At 38.6% G+C, this 18,968-nt stretch overlaps 6 protein-coding genes across 6 annotated transcripts; 5 read left to right on the top strand and 1 right to left on the bottom strand.

Moving 5' to 3' along the window:
• Positions 1–446: 446 nt before the first annotated feature.
• LOC6638820 (skin secretory protein xP2) lies at positions 447–5,699 on the bottom strand. Its single transcript, XM_047012081.1, has 3 exons — positions 5,685–5,699; positions 1,206–1,280; positions 447–1,088 (listed from the first exon to the last, which is right to left on the bottom strand). Exons 1-3 carry the CDS (start codon positions 5,697–5,699, stop codon positions 447–449), a joined length of 732 nt encoding a protein of 243 aa, XP_046868037.1.
• Positions 5,700–6,835: 1,136 nt separating this feature from the next.
• On the top strand, positions 6,836–7,930 carry LOC6638822 (leucine-rich repeat extensin-like protein 3). Its single transcript, XM_047012080.1, has 2 exons — positions 6,836–6,873; positions 7,010–7,930. The coding sequence occupies exons 1-2, from the start codon at positions 6,871–6,873 to the stop codon at positions 7,928–7,930; spliced, it is 924 nt and encodes a 307-aa protein (XP_046868036.1). The 5' UTR covers positions 6,836–6,870.
• A 1,899-nt stretch (positions 7,931–9,829) lies between these two features.
• On the top strand, positions 9,830–10,282 carry LOC6638823. The gene is made up of 2 exons (XM_002062539.4): positions 9,830–9,881; positions 9,953–10,282. The coding sequence occupies exons 1-2, from the start codon at positions 9,879–9,881 to the stop codon at positions 10,280–10,282; spliced, it is 333 nt and encodes a 110-aa protein (XP_002062575.2). The 5' UTR covers positions 9,830–9,878.
• A 1,902-nt stretch (positions 10,283–12,184) lies between these two features.
• LOC6638824 (extensin) lies at positions 12,185–12,901 on the top strand. Its single transcript, XM_047012150.1, has 2 exons — positions 12,185–12,246; positions 12,308–12,901. Exons 1-2 carry the CDS (start codon positions 12,244–12,246, stop codon positions 12,815–12,817), a joined length of 513 nt encoding a protein of 170 aa, XP_046868106.1. The 5' UTR covers positions 12,185–12,243; the 3' UTR covers positions 12,818–12,901.
• Positions 12,902–13,381: 480 nt separating this feature from the next.
• LOC6639008 (extensin) lies at positions 13,382–14,430 on the top strand. Its single transcript, XM_002062541.3, has 2 exons — positions 13,382–13,411; positions 13,471–14,430. Exons 1-2 carry the CDS (start codon positions 13,382–13,384, stop codon positions 14,365–14,367), a joined length of 927 nt encoding a protein of 308 aa, XP_002062577.2. The 3' UTR covers positions 14,368–14,430.
• Positions 14,431–15,953: 1,523 nt separating this feature from the next.
• On the top strand, positions 15,954–16,571 carry LOC6639009 (proline-rich extensin-like protein EPR1). Its single transcript, XM_002062542.2, has one exon. The coding sequence runs from the start codon at positions 15,954–15,956 to the stop codon at positions 16,569–16,571; it is 618 nt and encodes a 205-aa protein (XP_002062578.2).
• Positions 16,572–18,968: the final 2,397 nt, after the last annotated feature.

Below are 18,968 nucleotides of genomic sequence, written 5' to 3'. Positions count from 1 at the left end.
AAATTGTATATTTAAATCGAAGGAAGCTTTTCTGACCTTATGAAGTATGTATATTCTTGATTACCATCAACAACCTAGTCGATCTAGCCATCACCATCTATCCGTCCGTCCGCCAGTCTGTATGAACAACTAGATCTCGGAGACCATATATTATAATTTGTTCAAAACCGGACCTAAAATTACAAAGTTATCCGTATGTATAGACGTTTTCACCTAGGCCATAAAGGGGAAGATGGTTGTTGGTGGTGAGGAAGGCAGCACATACACATACATTTGGTCTTCCAAATTTGAACAGTGTTTTTTCACTTGGTGCATGGTATAGCGAAGTCGGCGAGAGGGCTTACTTACTTCATTTGTATTTGGGTTAGGAATTAGAGACACGATTCAAATATTAATTCTGAATTTCAATACATTTTATTCGTTATCGGAATGGGGGGCAATGTGGTTTAAGCACGGTGCTTCAAGACGCGGCGACGCACGGTCTTGTACTTGTAGCCCTGTTGGCTAGCAGCGGGTTGCTGGTAATCGTAGCCAGAAGCTGAAGCGGCAGCCTCAGAGCCAAAATCAGCTTGGTATGATGGGGCTGGAGCAGACTCAGCGGCGTGGAAAACTGGGGCTGGAGCTGGGGCAGGTCCTGGAGCAACAAATGACTGAGCAGGAGCAGATGCAGCAGCATGGTGATGGGCGAAGGCCGGAGCAGCAAAAGATTGAACAGGAGCGGGAGCGGGAGCAGCAAACGATTGAACTGGTGCAGAAGCGGCCACATGGTGATGCTGAACTGGGGCTGGAGCGTGGTGATGATGGACTTGTGGGGCGACTGGTGCGGGTGGTACATAAGTCCTTACTGGAGCTGGAGCCGAAGCTGCCACAACGGGTGCGGGAGCAGGAGCAGCATACGATTGAACGGGGGCAGCAAAGGACTGGACGGGAGCAGAAGCGGCCACATGATGGTGTTGCACTGGGGCTGGAGCAGAGTGATGGTGGACTGGTGCTGGTGGCACATAAGTCCTCACTGGAGCTGGAGCCGAAGCAGCCACTACGGGTGCGGGAGCAGGAGCAGCATACGATTGAACGGGGGCAGCAAAGGACTGGACGGGAGCAGAAGCGGCCACATGATGGTGTTGCACTGGGGCTGGAGCAGAGTGATGGTGGACTGGTGCTGGTGGCACATAAGTCCTCACCGGTGCTGGAGCCGAGGCTGCCACAGCGGGGGCACCATAATTATAGCCTGATTCAGCGGCCACACACCCTACCAAAGCCAATGCCAATACAATGAATTTCTGCAATAACGATTTGAACAAGAAAAAAAATCACAAGAAAAAAAAGAAAACAAAAAATTATATTGTAATCCAACTTTGCAACAGCTACTTTTAGCTATAGCTAGGTCTTTACCATTTTCGATCAAGTCTGTTTGCTGATAAGCCAAATACTCGAATAATAACTTTGAACCGCAGCTCCTTTACTTTTATACAATCTGCCGAATCTGTAGAGCTAAACGGAAGTGCTGCATACCATAAATCACCTAAACAGCAGACTTTTTGCTTGTTTTTCTCTTGGCGAATAAAAATTTGTTTAATTAGGCAAATGCCTCGGCCAAAGCGCAGATGTTGCTGCTATCAGCGTGGATTTTGCTATTGCTGGTGGCGTTCAGATTATAAAAATGCTCATTTATTGTTGTCAATCGGGCAAAACAAAAAAAAAAAAAACAAACAAAAAAAGGAACAGTAAGCGGAATTGAATATTCATAAGTCAGTATTAACTATTTGTTTTTTTTTTTTTTTTCAAAAACAATTTATATCAACATACATACTGGGTATACATATAAGTTCATAAATTAATGGTTTTGTATTTGGGCAAAAGTAAGGTAAACCTGATTTTCAAATAAACTGGGTTCACGCTCTTATATGACTTAGTTCTTGCAGTTTGATTTAGTTATTATCATATTATTATTTAATAATCAAACAGTAGCCCAATCGTTTTACTGGATATTTATTTGGAATTTAATCTCCAGCATAGACCAGTTAACACACCATAAACTAGACAACGCGATCAGCTCAGCTAAACTAAGCTTAATGACTTAATGTTCGATTTGATTGATTGATTAATTATAGGTTTCTCCATTTGGCGCTAAAGACGTTTCAAGAACAGCCATAGACACAGCCAGCCAGGTTCAAAGCAGTTTAAGCCAAAAAGGTTATTGTCTCCCAATGACTCTTCGAATGTGAGTTCTGCTCTGACTTTTAAATAATATGATATATTAAACTTTGTTTCTATAGTATACTTATGTATATCACAAACAAATATACATAGTTGTGTTTTTTTCGATTTTTTCTTAATGCTTTCTTTATTGTCTCATAGCTAAATGCAAATCAACCAATTTGCGTTAGACATGCAAATTTCATCAGGTTAAAAATATTTTGGTTCTGCATTCTTATTTCTTATTCCATCGGGAATTAGCATTAGAATATAGTTTGAGGTAAGCCCACAAACCTGTTTGATAAGTAAGGAATTTTCCATTTTTGTATTTAGCCTTTACAACTCATTTGTTTCCTCATATTGTTCACTCAGTGATGATGCAGCAGCTGTTTGGGGTGGCAGGTAAGTTCTTTGGGGTGGCAGATAAGTTCTTTGCGGTGCAACTAGACGAGGAACTGATATGGCTTTGACAGCTAGGCGAGGCTGCGATATGAGTCTTTGTGGTGCTGGTGGCAAATAAACCCGTTCCGGTCGCACCACAGCCTGAACCACTGCAACTGGGCGTTGTATGGCCACAGGACGGGAAATAGATACAACTTGTTGCGGTTGATAAGCAGGACGGGAGACAGATACTATTGAAGGCGATGGAGGTAGGTAAACGGCTGGTGGTCGAACCAACGGAACTTGCACTTGTGGTCGATAGATGGTCGAAGTCTGCCTATGTACTTGTCTCACTGGCGGTAGATATGTTCTAGCAATGCCTGTAGCACTAGCCAAGCCCACGAGAACAACCGCTAAAAGCACTGAAATGAATTGCTGGAAACCAAAAACAAACACTAAAACAATCAAAATCAGTAATTGCCACCGACTTAACCTACCATCTTGTTGTCTTTGCAAGCCCGATAATTGATGTATAGCTAAGTTATCGGGGTATTTGGTATTTATACTACATTTGCCAATTGATTCTCCAGTCAAGAAATCTGGATACAATAGAAATAAAAGATACAAAAAGAAAAAACAAAAATCCCCAAAACTTATACTCGTTTGCTTTTAAATATGGACAGTCTATTGCCTCATTGCATCATATTAAACAATTGTGGGGACTTATTGGAAGCAGTTGAACAAGTCCATCAAAAGTCATTTAAGTCAAGAATTTATGTATTTTGTTTTGTTACTTTCACTTATAGAATCTATTTAATAGTCAAAATAAAATTAATTAAACCTGAAAGAATATATAATTTCTGCATTTCTTTACTTTTAGATATACATACATATGCATATACCATACGCGAAACAAAATCTGACAAAAACCAGAGAGTCCTACTGAATATTTCATACCCTTGCTAGTTTTTAATTCGATAAAATATAAAATTGATTTGACAGATTGTTGTACAACAAGCAGGACACACAAGGAAATAACTGGAAATCGACTTGGTCTGCCATTTCATATCGTTTAGCAGCAAAAATATGTCAGTTAATGCATAGGGCCTTGGGACTCTAACTAACTAAACGAATGGTTTAGCTCAACTTAGCTCATTTCAATGGGGATAGTCAACATTAGCAAATTGCTTTTTTGATCCCCCTCCTGCAACGGCCATGTCTCGACAGTTTACAGTCAACATAACAGTTGCCTGTTATTAGTCAAGACACAAACCAAAATGTTATTGCCAAAGTTTCCGTTCTACTATCATTTTTAATTTAAATTCATAAGCGCTTTATGCAGATTTTAGTGATATTTTAATGAACCCTAATTTTTTTTTATTGTTATTTCTTTTTGCTTTTCAGTTTGAATTTTGAAAATTTTGTCTCTAGTTAGCTTTCGCGTTTGTATGAATGCTGCTCACTGGTGGCTAATTAAGGACATCAATAATGCAAAACTTCGTCACAAAAGATCAAGATTAATCGTTTGACATAAGTTTATATATATATATTAGGAGAATTTTTGTTCAATTTTAGAATGCATATTCTTCAACATTTTTTGATTAAGAATACAATATTTAAGAACAAAACTTGTTCTTAATTATGCCTAATTCGAAATTTATTAACACTAAATTCTCAATACATTCCCCAAAAAAAAATTAACTAATAGAACCGGTTAAAGAAAGAAAAAAGGTTCTTAAATGCGAAATGGTCGGGATATAGTTCCACTCTGCATAAATGTTTGTGTGTTTATACATATGTACATACATATATGTGGGCGCATGTATTCAGGGTCCTGCGTTTGAGTATTTATAGTTATATAATGACACGCCCTATAAATCACCAATATACAGTTTACGATTATATGCTGGTGTGCCCAAAACTCGTTTCAAACAGTTTTATGTCATTTGCCATAAACCAAGCCAAACCAAACCAAACTTCATTTAATTAATCTCAAGCAACGAAATTTCGCGCGTGTTCAAATGTTTTACCTGCCGTGTGAGATGAAGTAATCAGAACTAATTCTATAGCAGTTTTAGACTTCATTTAAATGCCGGAAACTTACAGTTAGACATAACTATGGCTTGCGATTGTTGTGAATCAAGTCGAAGATCGAACTAATAGCTCAATGATCCCCATCTGTCATCGAATTAATGGGAATTGAGACGACTTAAGAAGTGAGTAAGGCCACTCAGGGCCACAGCCGAGATGGAGTTTCCTATGAGCAACTTTTATTAGTTCGTTAAGTAAATGAATAGTACTACTCGCCTCAGTGGCAATCGCCTCTGACAAACATCAACTTGCTAAGCATAAGAATTATAAAATCATAAATTCTAAGAAACCAGATTTCGACTCTCCCTGTTGTTGCTTCTTTTATTTCATCTACTATATAGATATAAAACCACAAACAAAACCAGCGTATAAAAAAGAAAAAATCCCCTACATAAACAGAATTAAATATAGATGTAAGCAAATTGACTATGTATAGTTCAATGCTCCAACCGGCAAACATGTATACCCAGGAGGGTTAGAATGAGCATTGCTATACGAATAGCCAAAAATATACTGACAATATTACTGATATAGAATCACCTAGACTTTTGAGACTTTGATTGTAACAGCAACTGTCTTCGCCTTGCCAGGATGTATATACTCGGCCTATATATGTACTACCAAAACAGTTTTTTTGATCTGCAATGAAATCAACTTATGCTATAATCTAAGCCGCAAGACCTTAAACATAAATTAAAAATGCAAATAAATACTTAAGAGTGCAAGTTTTGCAATCTGTAAACCAAATTAAACAGAATGATTAATTAATTAGAGAAGTAAAAGTAAAATATTTATCAGATTCGAGACTGGGGAATCAACGAATGAAAACGGGAATGTGTCAAGTGTAAACAGGAAATCGGCCAAGTTGATGACCTTGGGAGGGCTGCCTAAATCTGAAACAGCATTGGACTCTGAATCCAGACTCTCAAATTGTGCCAAAGGTCAGTTATGGTAATGCATTTCAAACTGGTTTTAAGGGCAACCAAAATGTGCAGATGTTAAGCAGAATTACTAACCTTGAATGTTTTCATTTAGGTGAGGAATTGCCACTTCTCAATTCGCAAGAGGACAGTCTGCTGCGGCATGAAATTATGCAAATCTTGTGTGGTATCAATAAATCAGACATTCTTAAGCAGTTCCCATAACGAGTGAATAGAACTCTTTTAATACCCAGACTAATTTATGCCATTTTAGGTTTTTCTTTATGTTTTGTTCTTATAAAAGTGATCAAATTAAAAAGGTTTTTTTTTTAAATGTTTGTCTTGCAAAGAACTAAAAGTATCGACAATATAAGGGACCATTGTTTCTACATAGATACGAATTATGGTATAAAGCAGATTTTATTGTAAAGAAATTTGTCTTTGTTTGTGCACACCAAATGATGGGCCAACCATATAGACAAACAGAATTTCGAAAAATGATTACGCATGCGGGACATAATCCCGTTTCCCCAAAAACCAAACCAAACCAAACCATCCATATTTCACCGGTTTTTCTTGAATTTAAATTAAAACTTTTTATTATTATTTAACTCGTCCTCCTCCGCCTCCTCCATGTTCCCCTCAGCACCTTCTTCTCCTCCACAACATGTCTCACAGTTGGCCCGTTAAGTTTCTACGTCTACGAATTTTGGCTTTTTGTTTTTTCATTTCATTTTGCCTTTAGTTATGATTTTTATATTATTGTATTAACGTAGATATACCAAGCCTCTTTCCGTTCATTCCCCTGTTCTGCCGTTCAACTTAGCCCAAACTCATTTACGGCTTTTTGCGTTTAGTTTCTAAATTTGTCGTCTGTTTCATGTCATCGTATTTCATTGTGTTCAAATGTATAACGCCTGGAATCTTTAGCGCAGAACGCAAGTGGGAAAAAGATAGCGAGAGATAGATGGCGAGGAAGAGGGGATAAAAGAGATAGGGTAAGACAGAGAGCGAAAAAGTTAAATAATTTTATGGGTGTCGTTCTGACTGGTTAACGTTTTAAGCCAAACAGCCAAGCAGGTTCGTTTTGACGTTTTTTAGTTGTTGTTATTATTGTTATTTTCGGGTCGCTGTCGAGAAGCTTCTGCCGAAGATGATGCTGGCCATTATCATCATGATCATCCTGAGGTGCGCCGAGCTGATCTATAAATAATTTCGTGGTTTAGAGCTTCGGCACAGTCGCAATTCTACATTCGTTGTGTGGATTTGAAGCTGAGCAAAAATGGTAAGAGGCGTGTGAACAAACGAGGATAAGCAGACACCGTGACCGTGAATTATGCAAAATCAATCCATCTAAGCGATGGCATCAATGTGGACTATGTTAAATTAAAAACTCCTCGTATAATTTGGCATTTTTGCAGAAATTCTTCATCGTTCTCGCCCTTGTGGCAGTGGCCAGTGCCGATGTATCGCATCTCTTTTCGCATAGCAACAACCTTCAAGAGGATGGCTATCACTATGGTCCCCCATCTCATCCTGTGGTGATCGATGTGCCATATGTGCCACAGCACAGTGTGCCCAAAGTGGTCTACACTCCACCCCCACCACCACCGCCAGTTGTCAAGAAGATCTACACTCCTCCCCCACCACCACCACCACCAGTAGTTAAGAAGGTCTACACTCCTCCTCCACCACCACCACCACCAGCTGGTATCCTGAAGGATGATGGTTATCATTACGCCGAGCCTACCGTCAAATTCGAAACTGTGGTAAAGACACCCCCTCCACCACCACCCCAACCAACCAAGCCTAATATCGAATATTTGCCTCCTCCAACCAAGCATGTCCCTCCCCCACCACCACCACCACCACCAACCAAGAAGGTTATCTACACTCCACCTCCACCACCCCCACCAAAACCAGTTCCAGAATATCTGCCCCCTAAGAAAGTAGTCTACACTCCACCCCCACCACCACCACCACCACCAACCAAGAAGGTTATCTACACTCCACCTCCACCACCCCCACCAAAACCAGTTCCAGAATATCTGCCCCCTAAGAAAGTAGTCTACACTCCACCCCCACCACCACCACCACCACCAACCAAGAAGGTTATCTACACTCCACCTCCACCAAAACCAGTTCCAGAATATCTGCCCCCTAAGAAAGTAGTCTACACTCCACCCCCACCACCACCACCACCACCAACCAAGAAGGTTATCTACACTCCACCTCCACCACCCCCACCAGTGGTCTACCATCCGGAGCCTTCCAACAAAATTGTGGTTGCCCATCAAGGTTATAGCTACCCCAACGATCCCCAGCCATCTTTTGAATATTAAGCCATGACGCTTCTTGTAAATAAAGTCAAATGATGTTTTGCTAGTATTAGTTTTCTCTTTTTTTTTTTTGACGAACAAATTCAATGATGAAAAACCTCCAAAGGGAAGTTTAAGTCACTATACATGTAAAATAAAATCAAGTTATCGAATTATAATTTCTGTGTTTTTTTATATTAAAGCTGTTATAAACGTTTACATAAGCAAAAGGATATCTATACCAGTTCCAATACAATGTTTATAGCCGTTACAAATTCAAAACACTCTTCTTCTTAAGGGAGTATTATTTATCCTGCTTTAGGTCAACAAGAAAATTTGTTATAAGTCATCTGCTATCCATCAAAGCATTTGTATATTCAAACTAATATAATAAGTCACCAATTTTTATCAATTTTTTTTTCAGTATTTTATTTTAAAATATTTTAGGAATTAAAACAAGGATGGTATCGCAAAGTGGGGGTTGATTGCAAGCTTTAATATTTACATTTATAACATTAGAAATTATGAAATTAATTATAAAACTTGTTTCTTGAACGATCGTTACAGCAAATAATAAATAAATACTATTTAAAAGGATACATCCTTAGCAGCAGCGATACATGATTGTATCTTCATGCAAAATACATTCTGTATGATCTTCTTCTAGGCGGTATGTCTACTATTAGATATAAGTACAGACTTAGTAAGTAAATCTGATTTACTTCAACCACTTGAAGCCTATAAGTATGCAAAAAATTAATTAAATTCGAAATAGCATCGATTTTTTGTATTCTTGTTAAACCACTTTGTAATGGCTGAACTATCTTTAAATGTATGTTATTAAAAATTTCATATGGCTGAACAAAATATTTATAATATACAAAAATTTCCTTGCCTATTTATTGGCAATATGTTTATATTAGTCAAAGAAAGCCTATAAGCAGTCAACAGAGTCAATTGGTAAATTAAATACATATTTATGTGGTACATAGGCAAATTAGTTCGAATATTTAAACACCTACCTCTTTAACATGATAATACTAAAATCATAGTGCATAGTTCTACGAATCAAAAAAATTAAGGTAAGTTCACACAAGTATAGCAACAAACATTTGCGTTGCCAAGTGGGTCAAGTTTCTTTATTTTGTGAATAAATAACATATAGAGACAACAGTTAACCGAAACTAACATATATGTATACATACATACAAAAAGCTATATAACAGTTGAGACCGACAAATATTTAAACCATTCAGCTGCCTTTAAATTGATAAGCAAACTGTTGCTGCTTAGCTTAAAGTGCGGCGATTCATCAACGAAAGAATGTAAGGCACTTACCTTTCTATCTAACTGCAATTGCACTTCTTAAATTGTCTTGTGATGGCAAATGATAATGAAACGGAAATGTATGGACTTGCATATTTGATTGAAGATCCGATTTAAAATGCATTATTAGTTTACAATGCGCTTGACTGGCTGCCAGTCAACTAACGCATTTTTATATGGAGTCATTAATATTGAAGCATATCGAATGAAAGACAAAAGCCGAAGCTGTAAACAACTCCACTGACTGAAACTAAACTGAACTGAAACTGACACTTGACCCCACAAAACGAGTCTTGGCCTTGGCAATGAGGCAGGCATAAGTCTATGGTTATGGTGATGGTGTTTTAGAGTGCTCTAACATCTCCATCTCCATATGAATCTGAGATCTTCGAACTCCAATCTTCCATCTACAAACTCCGCTTCCAACGTTTGTAGCTGTAGCTGTTTATTTTTCTAGGGCTGTTGTTTCTGTTAATGGCAGAGTCATCGTCTCGTCGCAATTAATAAAGTGAGTCAAAAATACTGGAGCCCAAGCAGATCCACACATTTAGAAGTATAAATAGTTTGAATCTTAATGCCGGCGTTTGCATTCGTTCGCGTTACTCAAGCAAGATAGCACTAAGCTTCAACGGATTCTAACAGAAAAATGGTAAATTATATAAACTTCATGGCTATTTATATTTATTGATTTGTAACTTGGGGTAAATGTACTTTTTTAAGCACTTGCTTAATATAATTTGCATTGCCTTAATGGCAATTGTATGCCTGCCTGGCACCCAGTCGGATGTCTCTCAACTGGTACGTTCGGGCAATGGTTTCGTCTATGATGTTCCCAAGGTCAGTGAACTCGAATTGGAGGTAAATAACGAGTTTCCCACTGGCGAAGAATTTCCCCAAGATGCTATACCAGTGGCTCCATCAGACGCAGAGCTTGGCAATGCGGAGCCCGACGAGATAATTGCAGATAGTGCGTCCGAATCCAAACCCAAATCGAGCAGCAGCATCCATGGCTATAAATATCAAGTGCCCAGCAAACGTTTTAAAAGCTAAGATCAATGTCATGTTTAAGTCTTTTTCTTGCATCTTTAATTTTTTTTTTTGTTTTTTGTGTATTTGTATTACCAAAGTTTTGTAAGTTTAATAAAAACCACATTGAAATAGCTCAAATATTACGTAAAATTTGCCTTTCACCAAAAAGCCCTTGAACGAGGCGCAGAAGACTAGAACAACCTGAAGACACTGAACGAAACGAAAAATATTGTATCGAAATTCGTATGATTACGATTAATGAAACCCAAATTAAAGATCCTCAATCAAAATTTAAAACTAAACAGTTTCTAGATTTCTTAATTTTTAATGTCCTTACTAATCAATATGAATATCCTCATCTGTATCTGTGTATTTTTGCTATGGGTGAACTCGGCTTTGAATTTTTACTGTGTAGAGATGTTTGGAGATTTTTTGATTTCGATTTCATTAGCCAGCCAACTGGTTTAGATATGAAGATGGCAATATTATTTTGATTTTGGGCCTTTTAATTTGCCGTTGCCCGTCGGTTTTCATAATTCGTACATAAATTAAGCGAAAAGTGGCGAAATGCGAGCAGCTCCCATCAATTTCTAATTGATTTGACAATCGATCAAGGGGCAGTTCAACAACCCGCATAAATTAGGCCCCAAAAAAGTATCAGAGAAGTATACAAAAAAAAAAAAAAAGAAACACAAACAAACAAACTAGACAAGACAAAAAAGTGATAGTTGATCTTGGGCTGAGTAGTAGTCAGTCGTTGCTGTGACTGCTAATCCAACTAATTAGTTGTATGTTTAATACTGTAGTAATTTATCTTGGCTTAAACTTGAAGCGATCCAATTTCAGTTCTCACCCTAGACTTGCAGCGTTGGCGTAAGTCGAGCATAAGTATCCACATATTGCTTCCGCAAGCTTAATGTCATTCTTGCTGAAGAGAGGCTTAAAGATGCCCCCACAAACACATAACCAAAAAAAAAAGAAAAAGAAAAAACGACAGCGACAACTTTATTGTTAGTCGATTATTACGGGGGCCATGAAACTGACCGAAACTGACCACTCACCGAGCAGCAACGAGACACCAAACTTCTTGAGTTCGCGCGCTCATCGTAATTATTATAAATGAAGTCAAAATGATTTATGACAGCAGCGTGCTGCGCGCTTACAGCACTTCTGTTGCTGCGGAACTGAAATATGAATATGATTTTGATATACACCTAAATATGTACACAGATTTGCTACAGGGCCCTCGGTCAACATCGGAAGCATTTGACACAATAACCGCAAGAAACTAAAACTGAAACTGAAACTGAAACTTAACTGAAGCATTGAGCGTTGCCTGCTAAGTGATGCCGTTGATGAAAAGCCGCTGTGGTAGATGTTTGTAAAACCTTAGCAGTAATCTGGCTTTTGAGACACAAAAAGGTCTACAGTGTTAATACACTTGATCGAACTAAGTGATGTTCCTGTGTCCAAAAATGTTCTTGAGAATGAATATGGGGATGAAGTTCAATCAAACTAAATTTGGAGCAGCAAATATTCGTTGCTCTTAATAATTTTAAAGAATTACTATTTCCCATCTGCTTGTACGCATTAATAAAAACGACTTACCCTTTTCACTAGTTAGTGTATAGAAATAAACAATGCGCTGCTGCTTTACGGTTCGGGGCTCTAATAATGCAGACAAACAAATCAATAGTCATATCAATACACAAAGAAAGAATGCCATAACTAGCGATCCGAACTTAACTTTGAACTGAACTGAACTGAACTGTGTTTGTGTGCAGATCGCTTCGTATCGATTTAAATAATAATAATTATTGGCCTTATGAGCCATGGACATTCGTCCAGTTCGGACGAACTGTTTTAGAATTTTGACTATAAATAAACAGGTGCCCATCGAGTTCAGCAATCATTTACGAATCAAGAGCTCAAGGTGTAACATATCAAAAATAAAAGCACTTCACACATAGAAAAAAGACACCATGGTGAGTTTCCATTGAAAGTATATATTTACAACATTAGTTAATTCGATTACCTCGATTTCAGAGATTCTTTATACTGACTGTCGCTTGCCTAGTGGCTCTGGCCTCGGCCGATGTGTCGCATTTACTAGCGGAGGAGATCCTCGGCGATGAGCATGCAGAGCATGGATATGGCTATGATTACCCGAAGCCAGTTGTGCCGTTCGTAATAGCCAGCACCACTACCACAGAGGCTCCAACACCAGCTCCAACATACCTGCCACCTCCGCCACCACCACCGAGACCAGTGCCCACTTATCTGCCCCCTTTGCCAACAACAACAACTACAACGACCACAACAACCACCACTACCCCAGCACCCAAGCCAGTGCCAACATATCTGCCTCCTCCACCACCGACAACAACAACAACAACAACGACAACAACAACACCTCCTCCAACGCCAGCTCCCACTTATTTACCCCCAGTACCTACATATCTGCCTCCTGTAGAACCCATTGTGGTCGAAGAACCCAAAGAGGAAGTCGATCATGGATATCATTATGAAGCGCCAGCGAAGGCATTTGTATTCTAAAGATTTGAGAGGAAGAAAGTTTTCTCCATATCCCATCTGTGACTGTTGACCCGGACTTTTGTTGGCTCTTATCTCGTTGATAGGTTTATGTAATATATATGTATAGACATTTATATATGTATATATATATGTATGTCTTGTAGTTAATTCATGTAAAATAAATCTTTTTTTTGTCTGTTAACTAATAGTTGATCCAAATTCAAGTCAATCACCGCCAATTGTCTGTTTTTATCTCATCGAATGCATATTCATTAGCAATTTGGCTCGAATGTGCAGTCACCAAAATGGAAAAACAGAGAGACTAAACACACATGCCGATAATTGTTGAAGAAAAGTGTGAAGAAAAACACACACGCATAAGAAAACGAGAGGGCAGCCAAATTAAACCTGGCCTTTGTCTCAAAAACTAAAAACAGAAAAACAAACCAAAAAGATAATATTGATTGCTTCCCATCGAAAACCATTGGAATGCAAGTTTCTGTTGATGTATAAAAGACGAAACCGCTGGGCAGATAGGCATTATTTCGAGTTGTCAGCAAGCAGCAGCAGCATCGATCAGCCAATATGGTAAAAAGGACCGACCGCCACATCTTTGTTAAACGCTCTAATTTCTATTTTTTTTTCTTTTTTTTTTGTTGTGTGTTGCATCCTAGAAACCCTTAGTGATCCTAATAGTCCTGTTAGGCCTGAGCCTAAGTGTTCGAGCCGATGTCTCCCATTTGCTGCATAACTTTGGCTTAGATGGAGGCCATTCGCATCACCACGATCATCATGATCATCATGAACACCATGAACACGATCAATATAACTCACATTCGGCGTATGATCACCATGATCACCATGATCACCATCACGATCTACATATTGATTTGCACTACAGTCCGGAAAGCCTTTCACAACATCATCATCATCATCATGAGGTTCCAAGTGGATATAGTTATGGAACACCCAAGGCCACCTATTTGCCAGCGGAAAAACCACGCAAGAAGTACTTGCCACCCAAAGTGTCGCTGCCTCCACCACCACCACCACCCTCAGTGCCAAAGGCAACCTATTTGCCACCTGCCAAGGTGGAAGTAAAGTATTTGCCGCCTGAGCCACCAGTACCAAAATATCTGCCACCCAAGATTCCACCAAGTCTGCCACCACCACCACCACCACCCACTCCTAAGGCCACCTACTTGCCTCCCGTTCAACCGGAAGTGCAGTATCTGCCTCCCCAGCCGGCACCCAAGTATTTGCCACCCCAGCCTGCACCAAAATACTTGCCTCCCAAGACACTCCCCGTTTTACCACCACCGCCACCACCACCAGCACCAGCTCCAAAGGCAACGTATTTGCCACCATCTAAGCCGGAAGTTCAGTATTTGCCACCTGAGTCCAGCCTAGCCCCACCGGACCCACACTTTCACATTCCCATCCCTTCGTATGCCCTTCCTTTGGATCCAGCTCCCAGCTCGCTGCCCGTGGAGCACTCCCATCATGAACATCATGACCATCATGATCATGGCTATCATTACAAGCAGCCCCTCAGGCGCTTCAAGCTTTAAGACAGTACCAAACACACACACACACCCACTAGACCAAAACCGCGAAACAAAACCTCATCATATATCTGCATCTTAGTTTAAGTTTTTTTTTCTCTATGCGAATAAAAAATCATTTTTAAAAACAAAAATGAAAAAGAAATTTGAAACTCGAAATTTCATCAAAGGGGTTTCGTCATTGTCAAAGTCAAATCAATTAATGACATCGTAGCCAGAGGCGTTAACTATCAACATTTACATTAAACACAAAACCAAAAGGGTCGGGAATCGATCCACCGATGGAAAGATGGTTCAGTCGCTCGAACTGACCTTCGAGACTAAAACAATAAACCAAATCGAAAGCGGCCAATCAACTGAAGTAGTCAACGCACGCGCTGCACCTTTTAGACCCATCATCACCTGCAGCGTCTGGCGATCTTAGACACATAATTATGGGTCTTTATGAATGAATAATGATCTATACATTGGTTATAGTCAACCATTATATTATGTCGGGTGTCTGTTACAGAAACAAACTCAAGCGCTAATTATTAATTGCAGCTAAGATCAAGATCATAATAGACTAGGTTGATTGTTTTCAAAACTGTTCAAAGTGAACTCAAATACAGGATGGAAATGATTAGAATTTTATTTATTTTTTTCTTAGTAATTGCAAGTAGTAAGGGTAACTTCTCTTACAATTTACATATAAATCAATCGAATTAAAGGTCAAAATCAATAATCCTTCTTATCGCGAACTTCAAGAACAATTTACAGTAGAGAACTGAAAAGCATTGAGAGCAGAGTAACCGGAACCGATTTAAATTTTACTGCACCAAAAAACCGGTAAGCCAATAGAGATTTATTTGAAATTCATGGAGCTGTCAACGATGTTTAAATATTTAATGAAAACGCATACGAAACTGCTATTCGATTCGGTATCACTCCCTTAATTTGTCGTAGAATTCTACGAGGTGACTAATCAATCGAGACGTTGTTTAATTCGTATGAAATGCAATGGGCAATATAAGAAATATTGCAGCGCTTTGGGGCAGTCTATAATGTTTAAACGACTTAACTTCCGGCTATGAGCAAGCAGTTCCTTTAAATATGCAATGTACAATTGTTAACTACCCGTAGGCATATAACAGTTTGGCCATGACAAAGCCTAGCCCAACCAAGCCTTATTTAATTGATAGTTCAGATCGGCACATTGCCAAAAAATGTTTTAAATCTATGCATAAAACGTCCATAAATGTGGCTTCCCCCATTCCATTCCATTCCACTTTGGCAGTAAAAACAAAAGCCAACGCACAAGATGATTCGAATTAAGAGATTTTTTCTTGTTTTATTAGAATTCCGAGGGGTGAAATAACTACTAAATGCCGCTTAACTGACAGCTAACGTCGGCGTTGACGGCAACGACGACGACCGTTTTATAGCGGTGAACTGGCTCGAGATCCAACTTGATTCTGACACGTATAAATAAAGAGGCACTTGCCGGAAACTGTATCATTCCAGTGAAGCCGATCGACGAAGTGAGAACGTTTTAAAAATGGTTAGTAAATCCGAACTCTCAGTTATTTCCCACTAACTCTATCCTCTATAAAATGTCTATCTCTCAGAATATCCTGTTTGTAGTAATGTGCGGTTTGGCTCTGGCTGCCGGAGATGTATCGCATTTATTTGGCCATGAACACGACCATCATCATCACCACGATCATCACCATGAGGAGCATCCCGGTTATAACTACGAACCCCCGAGCATACCCTTCGATTTACCAAAGCCAGGCCCGGAATATTTACCACCTGTGGCACCACCAGCACCAACTCCTGTTTACTTGCCGCCTGTAAAAGCAGTCACCCTGCCACCGCCAGTGTACTTGCCCCCTCAGACAGTAAAGCCAGCTATTCCAGTGAAACCAAAGACGGCCTATTTGCCACCAGTGCCTGCACCAACACCAGCTCCTGTACCACTGCCCACAGTAAGACCAGTAGCGCCCATTGCAAAGATCGAGACTCCCAAGCCTTCATATTTGCCACCTCCACCCCAACCAAAAGTGGAATATTTGCCTCCTGCACCAGTGCCAACTTTTAAAATCCCCATTCCCTCGTACGCTGCTCCCCTTGAGGAGCCCGTGAACTCCTACTTGCCGCCACAAGAGCCACAACGTAGTGCTGATGACGGCTATCACTATGATGCCCCCGCCAAGCCCTTCCTTTTCTAATAATTTAGCCATTTTTTTTATTCTACTTCTAAATGTTTGCCGTCACTACTACATATCATGTGTGTATATACTTATCGATGTTTTGAAGTTATTTATTTGTTAACTGCACTAAAAATAAATCGAGCTTAGCCAAAAAGACACACATCCTGCTTTGAACTTGAACTTGCCCGGGGGGGAAAATCCTATTAGAAATATGACCACAAACTTGTCTCAGCTGAAGTACCATGACAACATAATTACGTGTACAATGAATCTAAAAATACAAATCCAAAGCAAAAACCTTAGCAACTCTCAGACTTAGTTTCATTCATGCCCACATAAACGAGGGCGAGCAGACCAATAAAAGTTCGCTTTCAGCGAAAATGAGATTGGTAAAGAGAGATTCAAAATTTCAAGAGATACCGTCATTAACTTCAAAAGCACACCTCTCTCTCTCTCTCTCTCTCTAGTGACAAGGAATTAAGAGCCTTCAATACAATTCAGATCTCGTTTGCTGAGTTATGCTGATATGACCAAAAAATTAGCAAATTCCACATTTGATTTATTGGCCGTGGATCCAATGAGTAATTGAATCTAATACGATTTAAGCTCATATTTAAACGCTAATTTTATGGCTCGAATGAATTTGATTTATGACATATACAAATCGATTAAACAAACGCTTTCCATTGTTATTTTGGATCTGACTAGGCGTGAAGATGCGATGAATCATCATTCGCTGTTCTGTTAACGCCCCCGCCAACTTTCCGAAAGTGAAATTAATGCAAACAGGAAATCAATAACCAAAAATCTACAAAGTTTTGAGTTTTGAGACTTTTTTGGCATTCTCCTGCTTTTCGAATGACACAAGTGAATTGGTTTTATGCAAATGGACACTTTGGAGAACTAGTTCTACCGCCCGCCCGCAACACCGCCAAAATAACTACATCGTCATCCAGTTTCGACTTCAAATTTGTTATCGATATGCAAATTAATTAGATTATTACGTTTATTTGTTTTAAATGCTTCAAATGATTTACTCAGCAACGGTTGCTTTTGCTGTTGTGGTCGCTGTTGTTTATAGTAGCTTAACGTTTAATAAAACATAGCTATAAATTAATTCCTCATCGGTATTTGTTTTTTGAAAGTATCTACATATCTTCATGTGCGTTCAGTTCTGGAAGTTGAACTGACCCTAGGCAGTATAGCTAGTTTCTAATGAGTTAGAAGCCTCTAACACATGCGAAAACAAAACAAAACAAAATCACAAAATTCGTTTCCTAGTTTTATGGCAGATATTGAATAAAACTAGAAACAAATTACTTCGCTTAAAAATCAACTTCATTTGATGCCATGAAGCAAAACCATTTTTTAAATTTGCGAAAAGTTGAGACACTTTTTTAATAAAGTTATTGTTGATGTTTCTAAATGGAGTAAGTGATTAAGAAACTCTAATGAAAACCACCAAAGTATGTTCGTATAAATGTATATTTACATGCATTTACATTCAACCAATTAATGGTCCAAATATTTGTATTGAATTAAGCTTCCACTCATCCATTCACTTTTCCTGCACTTAATCTGAGTCCACCTGAAAATGGTAAAAAAATTTAAAGAAAATTTTTTTTCACTCGTTTATTTGTTATGCTTTAATGTTTGTGTTCAAAAAATTCATAGACATGGGGTATTTCTAAATACCTTTACCTAATTATATATGTAAAACTTAGCCTACTATTGGGAAATCCACAAGTAAAAAAAAATTGTTGCTAGCTTTTAGGCAAACTTTAAAAACGCCAGAAACTATGCCAAAAACTATTGAATTGAAACTTTTTGTATAACACTTTCAACTTTATTCTCGATCTTAGATCAACACATTTAATTGATACATTTAAAAAAAATGTAAAGCCCGAAACGATGCAAATGCTAAGCATTGACTAAATGAGTTTTTGGCCAAGTTCCACAAATAATAATTATTATTATAATTCAATCGATTAGAGAATAAAAAAAAACTAAAGACAAACAATTATAAAAACATAATTTGTCATAATCAACACTTTGACATATTCCTGTCCATGTAACGCTTGGTTGATTCAGGGTCAATGCAATAATTGCCCCTTGTCTAGGGGTCTTCAGGAAAGCAGACTATGTTTGTCATACTCTATCTTTGGTGTGTGGATTGCCCCTGAAAAGCTGCATAACAATGGTAAATATCAAAAAATCTTATTCAGCTAAGCCGCATTTTTTATACCCTTGTAACTATTTTTCCACGTCTCATATGTATTTATTATATAAATGACTTCAAAAAATTGCTGTATGACGTGCAATTTTGCAGTAATTAATTGGCGATTCGTATTGACGATTGCAGCAAGTTTATTTAAGCAATCTAATTGAAACTTGGGAATACATACATATATGGGA

This window comes from Drosophila willistoni (assembly GCF_018902025.1).
Source record: "Drosophila willistoni isolate 14030-0811.24 chromosome XR unlocalized genomic scaffold, UCI_dwil_1.1 Seg144, whole genome shotgun sequence".
Lineage (NCBI taxonomy): Eukaryota > Metazoa > Arthropoda > Insecta > Diptera > Drosophilidae > Drosophila > Drosophila willistoni.
This window is presented reverse-complemented; position numbering and strand designations above follow the sequence as displayed.